General features: G+C 43.7%; 1 protein-coding gene across 1 annotated transcript in view; it reads right to left on the bottom strand.

Annotated features, from left to right (window-relative positions):
* The window catches only part of LOC307126079 (scavenger receptor cysteine-rich type 1 protein M130-like), a gene marked incomplete at its 5' end in the record, with an annotated part of 51,820 nt that overhangs the window by 5,533 nt on the left and 25,035 nt on the right, over positions 1-21,252 (bottom strand). Inside the window, 12 exons of the mRNA XM_079816451.1 lie at positions 3,850-3,897; positions 4,108-4,167; positions 7,518-7,613; positions 7,712-7,909; positions 8,011-8,325; positions 8,506-8,580; positions 9,155-9,454; positions 13,934-14,251; positions 14,288-14,650; positions 14,772-15,086; positions 15,188-15,502; positions 15,722-16,036. Of these exons, the coding sequence (XP_079672577.1) occupies positions 3,850-3,897; positions 4,108-4,167; positions 7,518-7,613; positions 7,712-7,909; positions 8,011-8,325; positions 8,506-8,580; positions 9,155-9,454; positions 13,934-14,251; positions 14,288-14,650; positions 14,772-15,086; positions 15,188-15,502; positions 15,722-16,036 (2,718 nt within the window). The remainder of the gene's footprint in view (positions 1-3,849; positions 3,898-4,107; positions 4,168-7,517; positions 7,614-7,711; positions 7,910-8,010; positions 8,326-8,505; positions 8,581-9,154; positions 9,455-13,933; positions 14,252-14,287; positions 14,651-14,771; positions 15,087-15,187; positions 15,503-15,721; positions 16,037-21,252) is intronic.

A 21,252-nucleotide genomic window follows, 5' to 3' on the forward strand; every position in this document is an offset into this window, starting at 1 on the left:
CTCTGTCACGTGCTCCACTACCTGCTGAAAAAGATAACATGAATGATGAGCTCATGGAAAGCACTAACATTTATGTGGACAGCATTGTGGAGCATCTCCCAGCACGCCAATCTTTCCTAGACAACCTAAGAGAGCACCTCAAAGCATACAGTGTTTGCTCAAATGTCATGAAAATGTGTCAGGACGGGTGGCCTGAGTCCAGTCGTTGTACAGAGAAGCTTTACTGGTCTGAGCGAGATTACCTATCTGTTCATGACGGTCTTCTTCTAAAAGGAACAAGACTCGTCATTCCCTCTACATTGCGGAATGATGTCCTTGCCAAGCTGCACGAAGGGCATCAAGGAGTAGTCAAATGCAGAGAACGTGCGCGTCAAAGTGTGTGGTGGCCGGGACTTAGCCAGCAGTTGAATGAGCTGGCTCTTAAATGCCATGCTTGCATTAAAGAGCGCACTAATCACACTGAACCACTGATCCCATCAGATCTTCCTGAGAGGCCATGGCAAAAGCTAGGGACAGATCTGTTTGTCCTGAAAGGGAAAACCTAACTTTTAGTTGTGGATTACTATTCACGATATGTCGAGGTGGCAAATCTTTCTCTCACCAGCTCTGCAGATGTCACTACACACCTAAAGTCTATCTTCGCACGTCACGGCATCCCAGAGACATTAGTGAGCGATAATGGGCCACAGTTCTCATCCAGCACTTTCTCGGATTTCGCAACTACTTATGGATTCAAACATGTCACTAGTAGCCCGAAGCATCCACGCAGCAATGGAGAGGCAGAGCGGGCTGTACAGACTGTAAAAAATCTCCTCAAAAAAGCGCAAGATTCTTATCTTGCCTTACTGTCATACAGGTCAACTCCTCTTCACAATGGGTACAGCCCAGCCCAGCTGCTCATGGGACGCCGTCTTCGTACTATGGTACCAACCCTCCCTAGACTGCTGGACCCTTTGTTACCTGATAGTGCCACAATAAGTGTTCGGGAGAGAGAGAAAAGAAGTGCAGACATGAGATATTTCAACAAACGTCATCAAGTGCATGACCTGAACAAGCTCTCACTTGGCGATCAGGTCTGGGTCACGGATCAAAAGGTGCCGGGAACTGTGGTGGAGGAACATCCAACACCACGTTCTTACCAGGTGGATGTGCCTCATGGAACTGTTCGTAGGAACCGCCATTTCCTCATTCCTATGGATGTTTAGGAGGGTGATTGCGACACCCAGGCTGGTTCCCAGCTGACTGAGAACATTACAGAGAGACAAAATGCACTGGCACCTCAAACATATTCTGTCAGTCCAAAAGGAGCAGTAACTAGAACCAGATCTAGGAGGCCAGTTGTAAGACCTAAAAGACTGGATTTATATTCTCTCAAATGTAGCTTAAGAGTACAGTTTTCACAGTAGTCCGACAATGTACCCCTGGTTGTAAAAAAAAAAAAAAGGGGGGAAATGTTGCTGTGATGTTGAAGAAGTATAGGCCTATGTTTCTAAAAGGTAACAAGGTGTTTTTCTTAACTTTTTGTAATCTAAAGTGAACAGTTTTCAGGTAATGTTCATCGGTACAAAAGATTGCTTATTGCTTATTGTTGAGGTGTGTTCTGAGCTATGTCTACTAAGAATAAGATATCAACGACTCAATGCGTTTATGTTTATTATTGTTTTCTCTGTTAAAAGGGGAGATGTGGGATAATTATGTAGTGAAACTACATAATGTTTTATATGGTTTGAACCCTTTGTACGATTTCCGCCCACAAGGGGGCGTTGTGAAAGCTTTAAAAATGCAAGGCTAGATGTAGAGTCTACAGGTGTTTGTGTGCTGTTTACTCACGCTCATAAGCTAGAGAATACGACAGTTTCTGAAGAATGCAATTTTGGTGACATACAGGAGTTGTACAGTAAGCGCGTGAGAGTCTGGTATTGATGCACAAAGAACAAACCATGTATGTGCACGCTCTCAATCACTGATCGCACACTGCATTCATCTACAGACACAGTACATTCACATTGTTTCCACGCACACTCAGGAAGGATAATGTCATGGATTTGTCATGTGTACGGTGTTGTGTTTAGTAACCGTAGGTTTATGCCATAGACCGTAAAAAAATATGGACGACGTGACTCCATTCTCTTTCCCTGAAGAAAAGTGAAGCCTCCGGAGGTCCGAATATGGCGCTGACATCTTGCGCAGATTTGGGACAGAGTCTGCGCAGTAGTGACCTCGGGACCATGACCGAGCTGTGATATCAAAAGCCTGCCCACACTCTCAGAGATGCAGAATAATTAATTATGTTGGTGTGAAATAAACAGTTATGGAAATGTAAAAATTAAAGCTAAAGCTCCAATCTCCTCCCGAAAAAGACAGTTGTAGTGAAAACTTTGCTCAGAGAAGCTGTCAATATATATATATATATATACACTCACCTAAAGGATTATTAGGAACACCTGTTCAATTTCTCATTAATGCAATTATCTAATCAACCAATCACATGGCAGTTGCTTCAATGCATTTAGGGGTGTGGTCCTGGACAAGACAATCTCCTGAACTCCAAACTGAATGTCAGAATGGGAAAGAAAGGTGATTTAAGCAATTTTGAGCGTGGCATGGTTGTTGGTGCCAGACGGGCCAGTCTGAGTATTTCACAATCTGCTCAGTTACTGGGATTTTCACGCACAACCATTTCTAGAGTTTACAAAGAATGGTGTGAAAAGGGAAAAACATCCAGTATGCGGCAGTCCTGTGGGCGAAAATGCCTTGTTGATGCTAGAGGTCAGAGGAGAATGGGCCGACTGATTCAAGCTGATAGAAGAGCAACTTTGACTTAAATAACCACTCGTTACAACCGAGGTATACAGCAAAGCATTTGTGAAGCCACAACACGCACAACCTTGAGGCGGATGGGCTACAACAGCAGAAGACCCCACCGGGTACCACTCATCTCCACTACAAATAGGAAATAGAGGCTACAATTTGCACAAGCTCACCAAAATTGGACAGTTGAAGACTGTAAAAATGTTGCCTGGTCTGATGAGTCTCGACTTCTGTTGAGACATTCAGATGGTACAGTCAGAATTTTGCGTAAACAGAATGAGAACATGGATCCATCATGCCTTGTTATCACTGTGCAGGCTGGTGGTGGTGGTGTAATGGTGTGGGGGATGTTTTCTTGGCACACTTTAGGCCCCTTAGTGCCAATTGGGCATCGTTTAAATGCCATGGCCTACCTGAGCATTGTTTCTGACCATGTCCATCCCTTTATGACCACCATGTACCCATCCTCTGATGGCTACTTCCAGCAGGATAATGCACCATGTCACAAAGCTCGAATGATTTCAAATTGGTTTCTTGAACATGACAATGTGTTCACTGTACTAAAATGGCCCCCACAGTCACCAGATCTCAACCCAATAGAGCATCTTTGGGATGTGGTGGAACGGGAGCTTCGTGCCCTGGATGTGCATCCCACAAATCTCCATCAACTGCAAGATGCTATCCTATCAATATGGGCCAACATTTCTAAAGAATGCTTTCAGCACCTTGTTGAATCAATGCCACGTAGAATTAAGGCAGTTCTGAAGGCGAAAGGGGGTCAAACACAGTATTAGTATGGTGTTCCTAATAATCCTTTAGGTGAGTGTGTATATATATATATATATATAAAAATGTTAAAACCTGTCGAAATAATTAAAATAAATAAACCTGTAGCATGATGTCTCTGTTCAGCATTGATTACATCATCATAATTCTCTTGATTTGTTGCTTTTCTAAATAATTTAATAGGAAAGAGAGAATAAACAGAAACTAACTCACAGGCCAAGGTAATTATATTAGGCAAACAAAGTCACTGACCTATTGGTGACGTGGTGACGTCATTGTAGTAGTCAGGTGTGACTCCTACTGCAGATTTTGAGGTGAAAAAGAAAATACATGCATACATAAATACATACATGCATGCATACATTACATGTTATTATTACTATACAGTACATACATATTATTGCATATTATTATTAAACTCTGCTAAGATAACTTTATCTTAATGCTTTTAATTTAACATATACTTTTCTTTATGTAGCAGGTAACATTATTATATTTCAGTCCTCTAACCTGAAAGAAGCTTATCAGCATCTTCATATCCAAAATGCTGTTCTGTAGAAAGGACACTTCCTGTAGGAAGGAGCGGAACTATCAGACACATGTTCATAATCACAAATCAGGCAAAACCCCTATATGCTTTGGATCATATCAGAATCAGAAATCAGAAAGAGCTTTATTGCTTGCACACACAATTTTTTTAATTTTTTTATGAAGCTTGCTATAAATACAACAAGAAGATACATAATAATAAAAATAAGAATTAAAATATGAAAAGTATGGTATAAGACACAGATTAGCCATATTTAAAGATTGGAACATACAGTATTTACAGTTAACAGTATTATGAATAATAAATAAAAGTGAATATATACGATATGGCCCTAAACAGTGGTAGTATTGCACTAAGAGAGATCTTGGGAGGCATTTAACTGTTCAGGAGGGAGATGGCCTTTGGGAAGAAGCTAGTGCCTATTGTTCTGAATCGCCGACCGGAAGGCAACAGTTCAAATAGGTAATGGCCAGGGTGAGCGGAGTCTGTGATGATTTTACCTGCTATCTTCCTCACTCTGGAAGAGTCCATTGTAGTCTTCTGATGTCTGATTTGGTTGCTGAACCAAACCTGACAATTACTGAAGTGCATAGAACAGACGGCTGAATAAAATTGGCTAAGCAGCTCCTGTGGTTGAACTTCATCAGCTGGTGAATTTTTTATTTATTTTTTTTACAATGGAGTCTATAGCCACGCTTCCACTGCAGGAACTTTCCCCAGGAACTAGGGACTTTGGGGTGGTACTCTGTGTGTTTTGACCGCCCTGCTTGCGAGGTAGTACTTTCGGGGTGGAACTTGGGCGCTGAACATGCTGATTGGTTGAGTTCACGCAGCATTTTAATTGGTTAACTCCACGCAGTGTTTTCTTTCAACCACCATTTTTTAAAAGTCTGTTGCAGTGCTTGCAGTAAGAGTTGTTTGCCATTCAAATCAACAATTGAGTTTAAAAAAATATGATCGATGGACCGACGATGATGTTCAGGTCCCATGACATGAAAATGTCATTTTATGAGGTTTTTTTTAACATTAATATGAGTTCCCCTAGTCTGTATATGGTCCCCAAGTGGCTAGAAATGTTGATGGGTGAAAACCGAGTTCTGGCTGTCTTTCTCTGCCTTTGAGAAAATGAGAGCTCAGACGAGCTGATCTGGAACTTTCCTGTTATGATGTCATCCCAGGAAAGGTTACCTCCCCTTCCTCTGCTTTGCCCACCCAGAGCATTCGCAGAAAATGGATTCAGTTCATGTCCGCACAGGCTTTACAAACAGACCTTACAATATGGATTCGACAGCACCACGACAAACAGTGAGTAACAGTGTTCATTAATGCCTGATCTGTGATCAGTGATTTCTGATGTGTAGCTAATCATTCAAGTTCACACAGGGTGTGTCTCAATCAGCTCCCTAGTTCAGTAATTAGGGCACTGATCAGGTCATAAGTCAATGGGATGACTCCCTGATCAGTGTCCTGACTACTGAACTAGGGAGCTGATTGAGACGCACCCTCAGACTTTCTTTCTAGATCGTTTAATGATCGCCGTCTTGATGCCCTAAGCGTAATGCATCAGTGAATCAAGCCAGTGACTAAAAATATTGTTTCTGTTAGTAGCATGAAACAAATACGTTTTTTTAAGTGATTACTACAGAGAGCGATCAAATAACACTCTCTCTATAATGGCTGAAGCTGTCAATCACACGTCACGATCAAAGAACACTCTTTAGAATGTTCGTGTGACAGAGGGCTCTGTCACGATAACACAAGGGTCAGGTTATGCTTCAGTAGCATACATAACACACACATATTCACACCATTATCGCATCTTTTTCCAAATCCCCTTTATAAACACACACAGACAACAGATAAATTAATCCATAGATGTTTATTGGACTTATCTGCATATTATGTTTTGTCTTTGGTCGCGGTCTGTTTGTGTTGTGGTTAGTCCAGGTTACCAGAGGCAAATGGGAATCAATCTGTCAATCACACGTCGCGAGTGAAACTGCCGTTATAATGAATGACACTGTTATGCTGCACAAAGCTCTTACTGTATTCATGTCAATGCCGTGTTTGCTGTTAGTTGTGGTGAAAGCATTTTGTGAGAGAAAACGCGCTGCAATGACGAGATCACTGCATTCATGCGATCAACAGACTGTCTGTCTACTCAATGCTCATCACTGCAACCTTTCATGTGATAGGAATAGATCATAAAATAATGCTATAATCCACACTTTGACGATTTGTTCATCTCGACGGCTGTATTGGGACATTACATGTGTAACAAAGTTCGTAGAATAAGGTGGAAGACAGAGTCCACATGACTGAGACTGTTTATTCAGAACTCTCAGCTACAAATAAGCTTGCGCTAACAGCACAGCGCTCTCAACAACTCTTCCTCCAGCTCTCCGTGGTTCACGAATGCCCAATGCATCACGAACAAGCCTGGTGTGTTTGTGTTTCCCGCTGTCTCACTAGCGTTGCTGAGAAAGATGCGACGTATACAGTGATGTAAGACCTGGCTCTGTTGTGGCTCTCAGCATGTGGAAAAGCAAACAGTTCTCAGAAGGCTCCTCAGTCGAACCAACTATGAACTGGGACTAGCACTGGCTCTGAACTAGCACCCGGTTCATTCTGGTGGAAAAGGGGTATCAGTCTCTCTCTCTCATGCATGCAGTCAGTGCGTGCACTGCAGTGCCTCGCTAAACCACGCCCCCTCCGCAACATAATCTAACACTCATTTAAAATGCATAGATGTCAGCCAATCACAACAGTGGGCATTTTAACTGAAGTCTCACAGCAGACACACCCCTTGAAACAGGGCATTCAGCCAGAGTGGTAATAACAGTATTGAAAAAATGCCTTTTATTTCTAAATTATGAATTGTTTTAATGTAAAAATCATACTAACAATATAAGTACACCTCAGGAAACATTATAAAATAATAGAAAAATGCCATGCCATGGGAACTTTAAGCTTATATGCAGCAGATGAAATGGAACAGGAAAGTTGCGCGCAGTCCTACGTCACTGGACTAATTTGCCTAATCTTCACGGTACTTTAGACCGTGGTTGAAACGCAGAAAGCAACAGGTCTGGGGAAAAAACATTGGTGGGTGTGCTTTGTCTAATGTCCAGCAGTTTGACCCTAGTTCAGCGGCTTCATCTTGAAGTTCAGCTCATACTAATCTAAGGAAATCCATTCCTTCTTGACTCTAACATTGACTCAACACCTGAATATAACACTAACCCTTAATCATCACAAATGACACAAACAAGGTCCCTCAAATTAATTTGTGATTTACTCCACTCACCCCTCTGAATTAATTGATCAGTCTGTTGAACACAGCAAATCAAGCATTATGTAATTTACTCACCGCTCTGAGTGAAAACACTATGTTTTTTACTAGGTCTGTGATGAATCTCCTCATAAATGGCCTCAGTCGTTGTCCTGTGTCTCCTCTTAGAGAGAGCTGTGAGTGTAGACAGACAAACCTGCTGTCAGTTCACAACACATGACTGATCACACACTGAATAAGACACAATACGACAGTCTTTGGATCTCTCCTACCTCTCCTCATCCCTCTGTTCTGCTGAATCAGTATAAGCAGTGGCACTAAGAGCAGTAAGAGCACAACTCCCAGTACAATCACAAGCACGGAGAGAGACGCTGCTGGAGGAGTTTGTGGAGGAGTGACTGATGTTGAGCTTGAGCGCACTGTCTGAGAAACTGGAGCAGAAGCTGATGTTGTAGGGGACACTGACAAATCTGGCAAAACAGACAGACACATTCAAAATTATGCAAATACACAATTAATAATATCACTAAGATGTAAAAATGACTAATATTGGTCAGTGTTTTACTGTGACCTGCACAGGTGAGTCCAGCGTGCTCTTTGTGGGAGCAGTCAGTGTGGTTCTTCAGGGAGAGAGGACAGTCCCACAGGTGAATCTCATTCCCTCTGCACTCGACTCTGTTCAGCCACACAACACCTTCACCAGCACCAAAGGCTGAATTCCCATCAGCCCTCAGTGCTGCTCCACAACCCAGCTGCCTGCAGACCACCTGAGCATCGCTGATGTCCCACTGATTATCACAGACTGAGCCCCACACAGCGTTATGAAACACCTCCAGCCTCCCAGAGCACCGGCCCTCCCCTCCACTCAGTCTGAGAGGAACATGCTCTAAATCACACACATCAACCATTACTGACCAGCTTCAGCACAACATTTACAACAAAACAAACTGCAAACTGTTGCTAGAGGTCTTTAAATTTGTAATACATTTTTAATGTGCAATCAAAATATTTTAGCGTAGAAATATAAATGATTTAAGATAAAAAAATACATGCATATCAAACTTACTTGAACACTGTCTCTGGTGAGGAGATGGTGAGGAAGAACATGTCATATGACTCCGAGTAGACTCATAATTCTTCTCTGAGATGAAAACATTGAATGTCATTATTATATAATATGAAAACATGAAAAGATTTTATACACACACACACATCAAAACCTTTAGCATTAAAACATACATTAAGGGTGTTTTAGAATATTTTTGGAAACAAAATATTATTATATACATATACTGAACAAAATTATAAATGCAACACTTTTGTTTTTCCCCCATTTTTCATGAGCTGAACTTCAAGATAATCCATCCATTTATTGTGGCCAGCCTAAGGCACACTTGTGCAATAATCATGCTGTCTAATCAGCATCTTGATATGCCACACCTGTGAGGTGGATGGATTATCTTGGAAAAGGAGAAGTGCTCACTAACACAGATTTAGACAGATTTGTGAACAATATTTGAGAGAAATAGGCCTTTTGTGTTCATAGAAAAAGTCTTAGCTCTTTGAGTTCAGCTCATGAAAAATGGGGGCAAAAACTAAAGTGTTGCATTTATAATTTTGTTCAAAGTATGATTATTATACGTTTTTTTTTATAATCCTATTTTAATAAACATGTCCACTTCAAACCATCTTAAATCAGTTAAATATCATTTTACCTGAGCAGGTGATCTTGGCCACTTCATTATCACAGTCATTCTGTCCCCAGGGTGAAGATGGACACTGCCATAGAGTGAAATCATGATGATGTCGACATTTAACTTTATCAAGCCAATTATGAGTATTCAGTCCCTCTGAATAACTGGGTTCACTGCCAAATCTTCCACAGTTCAGCTCTTGACAGATCAGACTCGCTGTGTCTCTGTCCATCTGGTTCCAGCACACATTACCCCAGGATCCATTGTAGAAAACCTCCACATTCCCTTCACAGCCCTCAGTTAACCTGATCTCTTTAAACTCTACATGCAAAAGGATGAGAATCAGTTTCAACTCTCATCCAACCCCAATACATTTCAACCATTGAACGTTACATACACAGATTAGCCATAACATTATGACCTAATCTTCCTAATATTGTGTTGTTCCCCCTTTTGCTGCCAAAACAGCCCTGAATCGTCAAGGCATGGACTCCACTAGACCCCTGAAGGTTTGCTGTGGTATCTGGCACCAAGATGTTAGTAGCAGACCCTTTAAGCCCTGTAGGTTGCGAGGGGGGGCCTCCATGGATTGGACTTGTTTTTTTTAGCACATCCCACATATGGTGGATTGGATTGAGGTCTAGAGAATTTGGAGGCCAAATCAACACCTCAAACTCATTGTTGTGCTCCTCAAACCATTCCTAAACCATTTTTGCAGGCAGGGCATATTATCCTGCTGAAAGAGGCCAAGGTTACCAGGGAATACCGTGAAAGGGTGTACATGGTCTGCAACAATGCTTAGGTAGGTAGTACGTGTCAAAGTGTTATGTGCCATGTGTTCCACAGGTAAGCGACGCACACGCACCCAGAAACGTGATTCATTAGACCAGGCCACCTTCTTCCATTGCTCAGTGGTCCAATTCTGATGCTCACGTGCCCACTGTTGGCGCATTCAGAGGTGGACAGGGGTCAGCATGGGCACCCTGGCTGATCTGCGTCTATGCAGCCCCATATGCTACAAACAGCAATGCACTGTGTATTCTGACACCTTTCTATGCTGCAGTTTTGGAGATCCTCTGACCTAGTCATCTACCCATCGTGATTTGGCTCTGGTCAAACTCTCTCAAATCCTTACGCTTGCCCATTTTTCCTGCTTATAACATATCAACTTTGAGGACAAAATGTTCACTTGCTTTCTAATATATCCCACCCACTAACAGGTGCCGGGATGAAGAAATAATCAGTGCCCGCTGTATATGGGTGATTGTCTGGAAAAATATTTATGATTTTAAATGTTACCGAATAACAATTTTCACACAAGTGTACCATTTACCTAGCCTGGTTAAAACCAGACCATTCTCAGTAGTAACTGAGTTATGGTCTGGCAAAGCTTCATAGACAAATAATTTCCAAAGGGGCATCACCAACGGACGACGCTCAAATGCCTCTGGGCACAATTGGATAGACCTAAAACCAATCAGAGCGATGAAGGATATGATGTATGCAGAACGACGGAGAAACATCTGAGACTCTGGCCGTTTCTCAATATGCGTTCTTGTCTGTACTTGTGTTCTCAAATAGGAAATGTCCCCGGTTTCCATTTCAGAAATCCGGTCACCTTACCTAAACCACATATTAACGTTTAATATATTATTTTTTAAATGTCAACGAAAAGAGGCAGGGTGTTTTATACTTTGTTTTATTATAAATACATAAGATAATCAACGTAGGCCTAGTTACGCGTTGCCTGAACCACATTTGTGTGGCTATTATGTTTAAAGGTCCCATGGCATGACATTTTCATTTTATGAGGTTTTTCAACATTAATATGAGTTCCCCTAGCCTGAATATTGTCCCCAAGTGGATAGAAATGTTGCTCGGTGTAAACCCGAGTTCTGGCTGTCTTTCTCTGCCTTTGAGAAAATGACAGGCCAGACTAGCCAATCCTGAAGTCTCCTGGTTTGACGTCCAAGCAGGAACGGTTACCTCCCTTTCCTCTGCCCAGAGAATCTGGCACGCCCATGCAAATGCTCGAGAGATCATTGCTTGTGAACGAGTGAACGCTGGCAGTTTCTCAGTTTTTGGATGTACAAATGAAAACAGAAGTGTTTTTTCAGTTCTTTCTGATCTGTGATCAGTGATTTCTTATGTGTAGCTAATTATTTATTATTCGTGCACACGCTGCGGCTTCTCTCTCTCCCGACAGAGCGGTGTTTTTGTGTTTTCTATCTTGTGAGTCAGTGTTTTTGTACGTCCTCGTCGCGTCTATCGGTTCTAAAATGTGCATACAGTCGTTTCTGCTCAACATCAGCAGAGTAACATCTTTAGAGATAAACCTTACACATGCCGAAGCTCGGGCTGACCGGTCGGCCTCCAACATCCCCGACCCCCAGTACTGCATCTGGCCCACAGTGGAGGCACCAAACGCAGCCCGAGATTAAGCAGAAGGGGGGTAAGTGTGAGCGTATCCGGCTAGGCTAGCCAGCTATCCCCACAATAAACTGGATTACATTCGATTACTGCTGTTGTGTCTTTGTTTGCGCTGTGTACTCAATGCGCGTCACTTACGCTTTCTATATGATAGGAACATATCTAAAAATAATGGTATTATCAACACTTACTCATAACTCGTTCATCTCGACAGCTGTAATGGTACTTTGCATGTGTTACAAAGTTGGTAATAATGATGAAGACGAACTCGGCGTGACTGGGACTTGTGTTTATTCAGAAACTCTCAGATACAAACACAATAAACTCGCGCTGACTGACAGCGCTCTCATAACTCAGTATTTACTATAATAACTTTGTTAGCAATCGCTGAGCTCAGTCTCTGGTACATTAGTGATGTCCGGTTCGCGAACGATCTTTCATTTGAACCGGTTCTTTTTAGTGAACCGAATCAGTTCACCAAATCGGACTGAATCGTTCTAAACGGTTCGCGTCTCCAGTCAGCGCTGATCCATAATTTACTAAAGTTACTAACTTTCTGACATGAGTGACAGCCCCTCCGACTAGAAATAGACTAATAACCTGAAGTATATGCTGTAACTAAAACAGTTCACTGAACTGAGACTGACAGAACCGATGTGAAGTGAACTCAGGTCCATCCGTCTCTCTGGCAGCAGCTCGTGCCTGCTCGTGCCTCGTAGACCTCGTTAAACCACGCCCCCTCCGCTCATATCAAATGCAAAGATGTCAGCCAATCACAACAGTGGGCGTTTTACTGAAGTCTCACAGCAGATACGCCTCTTGTAACAGGGCATTCAGCCACAGGGCACACAGCAGTATAGAAAAAATGCCTTTTATTTCTAAATTATGACATTTTATGATGTAAAAATCATACTAACAATATAAGTACACCTCAGGAAACATTATAAAATAATAGAAAAATGCCATGCCATGGGACCTTTAAGATTTTTTTTTAATGAAATGAGGCAGTGGTGTTTTATGACATATTTCATACGCGAACTTCTGACTTGCGTCCGTGACTTGCCAAGTTTGACACCGGAGAATGAACTCCCGAGGACGGGAGGACACTAGTCCGCCTACTCTGCTAATGGACAAGCAGCGTTCTTGACAGTATCACTCAGTATATATTTGTATATTTTAGGCTACAATAAAATGAAATATATGATAAAACACCACTCTGCCTCTTTTCATTTTCATAAAAAAAAATATTACAAACATATTATAGCCACACAAATGTAGTGCAGGTAATGCATATTATCTTCAATGCATGTATATAACAAAACGAAATATAAAAAACCCTGCCTCTTTTCGTTTACATAAAAAAAAACAAAAAAACATTAATATGTGTGCATATATAGGCTATGATTAATACTGTAATAAAATGAAATATGACATTAAAACACAAACCTCTATTGTTAAATGTCAGTTTATGTGTGATCAATAATAGCCATTATAAAAGTATTATAAGTAAAAGGTATAAGAAGCTATACAATAAATGAAGCAATTCAAAGTCAGCGCTAGGAGACTACAATGGTAAAGTTTAATAGCTTAAAAATATAAAGTTATGAAACTTCACTTTGCCCTCAGACAAAATGATTTGTCAGGGAACAGATTATAGATTAATGAGAGCAAAGATCAGCCATTAGATCTACAAAAGATGAATCATATTTTATGTTTAACCACTACATAGACATCGGAACCAGCGGCAGACGGCAGAAGGACTGGCTGAGGAAAGACTGCTCTCGACGGGGTTAATGAGCCGCTGATCCACTGGAGCTCACAACTCCGAAAACGGCAGATAAAATTTTCAAAAAGGCGCTCTCTTTATAAATAAACCACAGATTTGAGCTTTAAACATCAACATTCTCGCCTTAAAAGGACTTAATACTATATTTTGTGAAAAATTACCAGAGGGCTCTCGCTAAGACCCATTCGTTTAGCCACCAAAGGGGCAAGCTTGAACAATATATCAGACTTTTGCCGAATCCAGTCGGTAAGACAGCAATAACATATTTTTTAGATATGAAGGCTTCGAGTGTTGTTCTTTGCTCGGGTTTTAACGAAAAGAAAAACTTTAAATCGCTTAAAACAGACGCGATAGCTTATTCGAACGAGTGATGTTCCACGGCGCCATCCATCTTTGTAATGTACAAAATCTGCTTCACCGTCGCTGCGCTGTCGTCATTGTGTAAAGCCCGCCCCAACGTTTCTGATTGGTGCCGCGATTTCGACGGATTAGAAATGGGCTTGAATGGGCTCTTTGCCAGACCACTTGCAGAGCAAATCTAAATTTACCGTAAGTTGTCTGGGTTTTCCCAGGCTACCATTTACCTGAACAGAGGACTCCTACATCCTCCTTGTGTTGACAGTCATGTTTTCCCCAGCCTGGAGAAGAGCAGTTCCACAGGGACGTCTCATTCCCCTCACACTCCACCTCATCCAGCCATATGGGTCCAGAACCAGGACCAAACCAGGCTGGTACCTGCTGGTTACTGAGGGCCACTCCACACTGCAGCTGTCTGCACACCACATGGGCATCTTTAATATCCCAGGAGTCATCACACACTGTCCCCCATGAGCCGCTGTGAAAAACCTCCAGCCTCCCTGCACAGTCTCCCCCAGAACCCACCAGCCTGATGGACCCACGACCTGATATTCAGAGAGAGAAAACACATTATTGTTCACTAACAACTGAAGAATCTGCCCAGATGTTGCTCTTCTCACCAAGGCAGGTGATTGACAGCTGTTGTGTGGAGCTGCAGTTGAGAGTTTGTGGAGAGCTGCAGTTCCCCAGATGAGCTTCACTCCCAGAGCACTGGAAGCCCGTCACACACTCATGACTGTGTTCAGGACTGGATGAAGAGGAGCCGGAGAAGTTCAGCACAGAGCCACAGCCCAGCTGTCTGCAGACCACAGAGGATTCAGTGAGACTCCAGGAGTCCAGCAGAACTCTCCTCCAGACCTGATGGATGGAAACTTCCACCTCCCCCTCACACTGACTCTCTCCAGACAACTGCACCAGACCATCATGAACAGCCAGAGAGGAACCTGAAGAGAATATCTGATGTATTACTAAAATAAGAATTGTGTTAGAACATCGTGAAATAGTGTTTATATACTATACAGAGTTTTTTAGCAGAAAAATGCTCTCAGTATCAAATAAGTTTACCAGAGCAGATGACTCCAACATCTCGTCTATGAGAACATTCAGCTCGACTCCATGAAGAGATGGAACATTCTGAGAGTTTTGTTTCATTCCCGTCACAATCAAACACATCAGCCAAGATTTCACCACTTCCCTCTCCAAACCAGTCTGATCCCACAACAGACACAGCAATCCCACAATTCAGTTGTCTACAGAGGACACTGGCAGCTTTCATATCCCAGCATGCATCACACACTGTGCCCCATTGACTGAAGTACTGACGCTCAACTCGACCAGAACAGATGTCAGGACCATTGACCAGTCTGAGGTCAGTGTAACCTGGACAAAGAACAGAGAGTTTAGTTTAACATTATGAAACATGAAATAGAAAGTTTTTTTTAATGTATGGTTATCTCAATAAGTAACTACTGCTCCTTTACCAGAACACAACAGTCCAATGTCATTCTCATGAGTACAGTTGTGTTTTAGAGAAAATGATGTTGGACAGAAAGATATATAAGACTCATTTCCTCTGCACTGAATCTCTTGTGTCCATATCTGAGCATCTCCTTTGCCAAAAGCAGCTTCTCCCAGCACCTGTGCAGGAACTCCACAGTCCAGCTCTCTACACACAACCTCTGCATCCTGCTGGTCAAAGGCAGCGTCACACACTGAATTCCAGGTGTTTCCATGAACCATTTCTAATCTCCCAGAGCACAGGTGAGACCCATTGGTAAGTCTGGAATGTTTATGATCTGTTTTTATAACATTTAAAATGGTAAAAAGCAGAACAAAACAGTTACTCAGAGTGGCAAGCTTAAGAGTAGAATAGATTCAGCAGTTACAGTCCCTAAATAACAACAATTATATGAAAATTACAACATCAATAATCACTTTTTTTCACCATCAGTTTTGCAAGTGAGTGTTTAATTTAAGACGTTTATCACAATATAAAAGTATACTTTGTCATTCACCTGAACAGATTATTCCAGCATCACCATTATGACCACAGGTATGTTTTCCCCATCCTGCTGATTCACAGTTCTTCAGTGTTGACTCCATTCCAAAACAAAATAAAACACTCATCCAGATTGGTCCTGATCCCTGTCCAAACTGAGGATCACTCAGAGCATCTACAGGTTCTCCACAGTCCAGCTCTCTACACACCACTGCAGCATCAGCCATATCCCAGAAATCATCACACACTCTTCCCCACTGACCTCTATGAAGAACCTCCACTCTACCAGCACAAGGACTGTTACCACCAACCAACCTGACATTCATTACATCTAAGAGAGGGAAATAGAAAGGGAGAAAGAACAGCATTTATCATACTTACAATAATATAATAGACCAGTGTGTTGTTTTGTGATGGGTTCAGATACAGTATATGTGTATCTTTTCTCTCTTTTAAGCCCAGGACACACCAAGCCGACGATTTGGTTCTATATCTGGTTCTCCCATTCGGCTCGTCTCTCAGCCCGAAAGTATTTGTAAAAGTACAGAAGCGGCTCTGACTCCACTCAGGGAAAACGGAATTTGTCTCGCTACTTACATAGACGACTGGCTGGTGACAACTTAGTCAGAGCAAGAAACGAGAGAACACACAGATATGCTTCTGGAACACATAAAAAACTGGGCTTAAACTTAAACAGAAAAGAGTGTTTTAATTCCCATGCAGTCTATGACTTATCTGGGGCTGTCACTGGACTCAGTGACATGCAGAGCACGACTGTCGGAAGACAGGGTAGGAAAATTAGCTTGATGCCTGGCCAAATTTCAGAAGGGAAAACGTGTCTCTTTCCGCACATGCCTCAGGCCTGATATAGTCATTCCCTTAGGCAGACTGTTGAGAGTGTTCAGTCCCGCCACTGGGCATTTTGATGCCCTAGGCGCGATCACTTGGAGAGTTTGGGGGGGGTGCTGGGTAGAGAGAGCATTTTCTTGCGGTGGGGAGGGGGAGATTTTCATCCTCATCCAGAACACCTGGCGCTATGGGCCTGGCCAGTGAGTGGTTCAATTTGAACACAACCGGTCTTTCTGACAGTGTTATCAGGACCATACAAAATGCTAGAGCTTCATCGACTAGGTCTCTTTATGAGTGCAAATGGGGCGTGTTTGAACTCTTGTGCGTGGCTAAACACAAAATTCACTTCCAGTGTTCATATCGTTCTATCGTTTTTGCAGGATTTGATAGACCAAGGGAAAGTGTTTTCAACCATAAAAGTTTTTCTGGATCTGCTTCATAACAAAACTGTTGGGCAGCATCCTTTAGTATGCAGGTTATTGAAAGGCGCACGCCGCGCTTTGCGAGTCTCAAAACTGCTTTCTCCTTTATAAGATTTGGGATTTGTACTTGATGTGCCTTCAATGTCTCGATTTGAGCCGCTGGAAAAGATTGATTTCAAAATATTGTTGTTTAAGACAGCGCTACTATTAGCTTTGGCCTTGGCAAATCACCCAAGTGAGATCCACGCACCAAGTAATTCTGAAACCTAATCCTGCATTCATGCCCAAAATATTTAATTCTATCATCCCTCTTGAGTTGAATGCTGTCTATCCACCACCCTATGCTTCATTAGAACAGCAAAAGTTAAATGAGCTTTGCCCAGTGCGCGATTTATGCATTTCACAGAAAGAACCAGAGGGTTCAGGATTAGTGATCAGCTGTTCGTGCCTTGGGCGAAACCACGTACGGGGAAGGCGATAACTAAGCAGCGTTTATTGCACTGGATAGTGGAGGCATATGCTTGAAAGAGAACAATAGGTTACTTGCATAACCCTGGTTCACTGATAGCATTAAGTGAGGGGAGGTGAGGTGTTGTGTCGCTCCTTTTATAATGAGGGGTGGGGAGGCCACTCCCAGATGCAACGTCAAGTCTACGAGCCAATTGGGGCTGGCGTAATGTAATAGGGCTTCTGAGTAATACACGAAAGGGGCATATTCCATAGTGAGACACCTCACTTAGGGTGCTTTCACACTAGCAGTTTTTGTACGCACCCAGGTTCGATTGACGTCAGAGTTCGGTACGTTTGGATGATGTGAACGCGGTCACCCATGAACCGTACCAGAGTCCGCTTAAAAAGGGTGGTCTGGGGTACGGTTCGCTGCTGATGTGAATGCAAGGTGCTTTCACACTTGGTTCGATTGCATGGACCGAATCCGACTTTGATTGCTCCCCCCTGCCCCCGCTGGACTGTGTTCAGATTATATTATTTGGGTCCGAACCGGGGTGCGTTTGCATCAAAGCAGCAGCTGTTTACCCGATTGTTTAGTAACGACAGCGAGCGTGAAGGCGGCAAAATGCATATCATTGCTCACCTCACTTTTATAATTTAGTTTTTGAAACGTTGGTTTTGTTTCCAGAGCTTCAGTACGTAATGGCACTTGCGTCTATCTGCCGGGAATGTACTACAAATGCTCTAAAGAATGCTGAAGGCGAGCAGAAATGAGATCAACAGCTCTCTGCAGTACATCAGTCATGCTCACCAGGAAAATGAGTGAAACACACACAAACACACATTTTTATCAAATCATAAATCATTAATAGCGGTTCACTTCCGCAATTTAGTATGATTGCATTCACATCAGCAGCGAACCATACCGGAGTTCACATGAACCGTACCCCAGACCCCCCTTTTTAAGGGTGCTTTCACACCTGCCTCATTTAGTTCGGTTGAATCGTACTACAGTTCGTTTTCCCCTTTGGTGCGGTACGTTTGGTCAGGTGTGAAAGCAGCAATCGCACTCGGGTGTGCACTAAAAGCGGACCAAACAAGCGTACCTCGGTACGCTTTTAAACAAACTCTGGAGCGGTTAGTTTATGGTGAGAACGTGATCCGACCTCGAACAGACCCAACTGCAAAAAGTACTTATCATTTTTAGACTAAACCAGCTGCCATAGTCAGCTGCGCTGTGCATTATGTGATGAGGAAGTGTTTGTTGACAGTTTGCACTTTAGCATGGCAGCTCGCGGACAAACTTGGAGTAGTGAGGAGGTGCGGAGTCTCATATAAATTGGTCTGATGACCATATTAGGTCCCAACTTTCGAAAATTCACAAGAACAGCGCGATCTTCGCTTGAAGTGACGAGCGATGCGTGCTCGCCATTTGCAGTGCATTAGAACGTTGTTCCCTTTCAAGGGAACTCGAGCTGCATCACCGATTTGGGAACGCCTCTGCGTGATTGCGTCGTGAAGCACATATGTAATCAGTCCAATAGAGAGACGGAACGTCATGGGCGGGTGACGTCATAGACCCGGAACTATAAAGCATACCAGCAAACACATGCCTTCAGCTTCTGTTGTCTTCAACAAGCTCGCTATGTAACATGTATGCGGCGGCTTGTGTCTCGGGGCTCACTATGGTCCTGTAGGAATGTTGCTATCTCACCGGGAGCTCTTCGAGGAGGGTGCCGCGACGCGCGCGTTTCCCGCGGCGGCGGCTTGTGTCGCGGGGCTCGCGTATGGTCCTGTCAGAGGGGTTAGAGACGGGTTCATCACTTTCTCTGCCTTCATCTGGCAGGTCCGGTGCTTCCTCTCTGGGGGCCGGCCGCGATGCTGCAGATATCTAGCTCTAACAGTAAAATAGGAGGTTGATATCTGCGGTATCAATGCAGGTGGATGTGAAGACTCGCCACTTCAATCCCTTGCAAGTGAGGAGTTGGAGGTGGTGAATAAGCAGTTAAATATTATGGTATATATTCATTACATCTTATGTGTATATATTTATAATCAGGAGCGCGCCTCAGTTAAAGCAGGCTTATGAGCGCTTTCTTTGTGCCTACTACTCAGCCTCCATTGCGGGGCTTGCCGTCTCTCTCTAATCTCCACACCGAGGTGTCAAAATTATGGGAGCGGTCCATGTCTAAGTAAATTTCCAGCCCCCACATCAGTGTATAGAATAATATTACGGGTCTATGAGACATGGTTATGGTTCGGTGCCGAGGGTGGAGGAGACGCTTGCGAGCCATCTCTCTCCCGATTCGGCATCGGCCATTAAGCCCAGACTTTGCCTACCAAGCCATTAAGAGCATCTTCTGCATTTATATTACTTAATTTACTGCATATACGGTTTGTAAGCAGTCCTGGTGGGCAAAGCGTACTCGGCAGCGGGTCAGGCTGCCGCATGCCTGCTCACTATGGCTTGGTGCATGTTAAGCTGACCTGCTGAAAGACCTGTGTGCGTAACGCCAGGTCTCATCTGTTGTGGTGCGGGAGCAGCAGACACCGAGTACGAGCTCCTCACACCGGGCGCAGCAAAACAGAGCTTCACCACCCGTACTCCCCCTCAAGAGGGTGGGGCGGTGGGTGGCGCCTTCAGGCGCAGCTTCCCAAGATTAAGACGGTTCTGAGGGCCATCATTATTTCAAGGAAGACTGTGTCCAAGAAGCCCTGACACCAATGGGCCCAGGGCGGTGAGGGCTTTCAGGGGAGAAGCGCACCAATTTCGGGTGCTTCCCTTCGGTCTTGCACTTTCACCCCACATGTTCACAAAGTGTGTGGACGCGGCGTTAGTCTCCTTGTGTATACAGGGATCCACATTCTCAATTTTCGGCGACTGGCACTGTCAGCTCGCCTGACGGTTCGACATTGAGATGTCATTCTCACGCATTTTGGAGGTTAGGGCTGAGGCTCTCATCCAAGAAGAGCGTTCTTTCTCCAGTTCAGAGAATAACGTATTTAAAGCGGTGAAGCTGGACCAGCCGCTCACTGTCAAAAGTTCAGAGACTGTTAGGTCTGATGGCAGCAGCGTTCAGTGCTGTGGCCTGTTGTACATGAGACTGTTACAGTGGTGGCTCAAGACCAAGGGTTTTTCCCAGAGGGGAAACCTTTTTGCATGATCAAGGCTATGGGGCGGGGTCTCCGCATCTTGGTCATGTGGAAGGATCCTTGGTTTCTGGCCCAGGACCCGTTACTGGGGACACCATGTCAGCGTGAATCTCTGATCACGGATGCCTCCCTTACGGGCTGGCGGGCGACCATGAGTGGTTATGGCAGGAACACCATCATTCGTGGCACATAAATTGTCTAGAAATGCTGGCAGTGTTTCAGGCTCTGAAGCACTTCCTGCCATATATCAGGGGCCATCATGTGCTCGTTCGCACAGACAGCATATCGGTGGTCTCTTACATCAACCATCAGAGGGGTCTGAAGTCTCGCCAGTTATACAAGTTGGCGCTTCCTTATTTTCCTCTGGTCCCAGGGTAAACTGCTCTCAGTGAGGGCTATGTACATTCCTGGGCAGTTGAATGTGGAAGCAGACATCCTGTTGAGGCAGGGGCCGAGGCCCGGGGAGTGGAGACTCCACACCAAGGTGGTGGAGCTCCTTTGGGAGAGACTTGGCAGGGCTCAATTGGACCTGTTCGCCACTCACAAGAATTCTCATTGTCGTCTGTGGTTCTTCCTAGCACCTCCAGCTCCTTTCGGACTGGATGCTATGGTACAGGAGTTGCCGAGGCTGCCCCTGTACGCATGTCCCCCGATTGCTCTGCTTCCGGGAGTT

Source organism: Gobio gobio (assembly GCF_949357685.1).
Source record: "Gobio gobio genome assembly, chromosome: 5".
NCBI lineage: Eukaryota > Metazoa > Chordata > Actinopteri > Cypriniformes > Gobionidae > Gobio > Gobio gobio.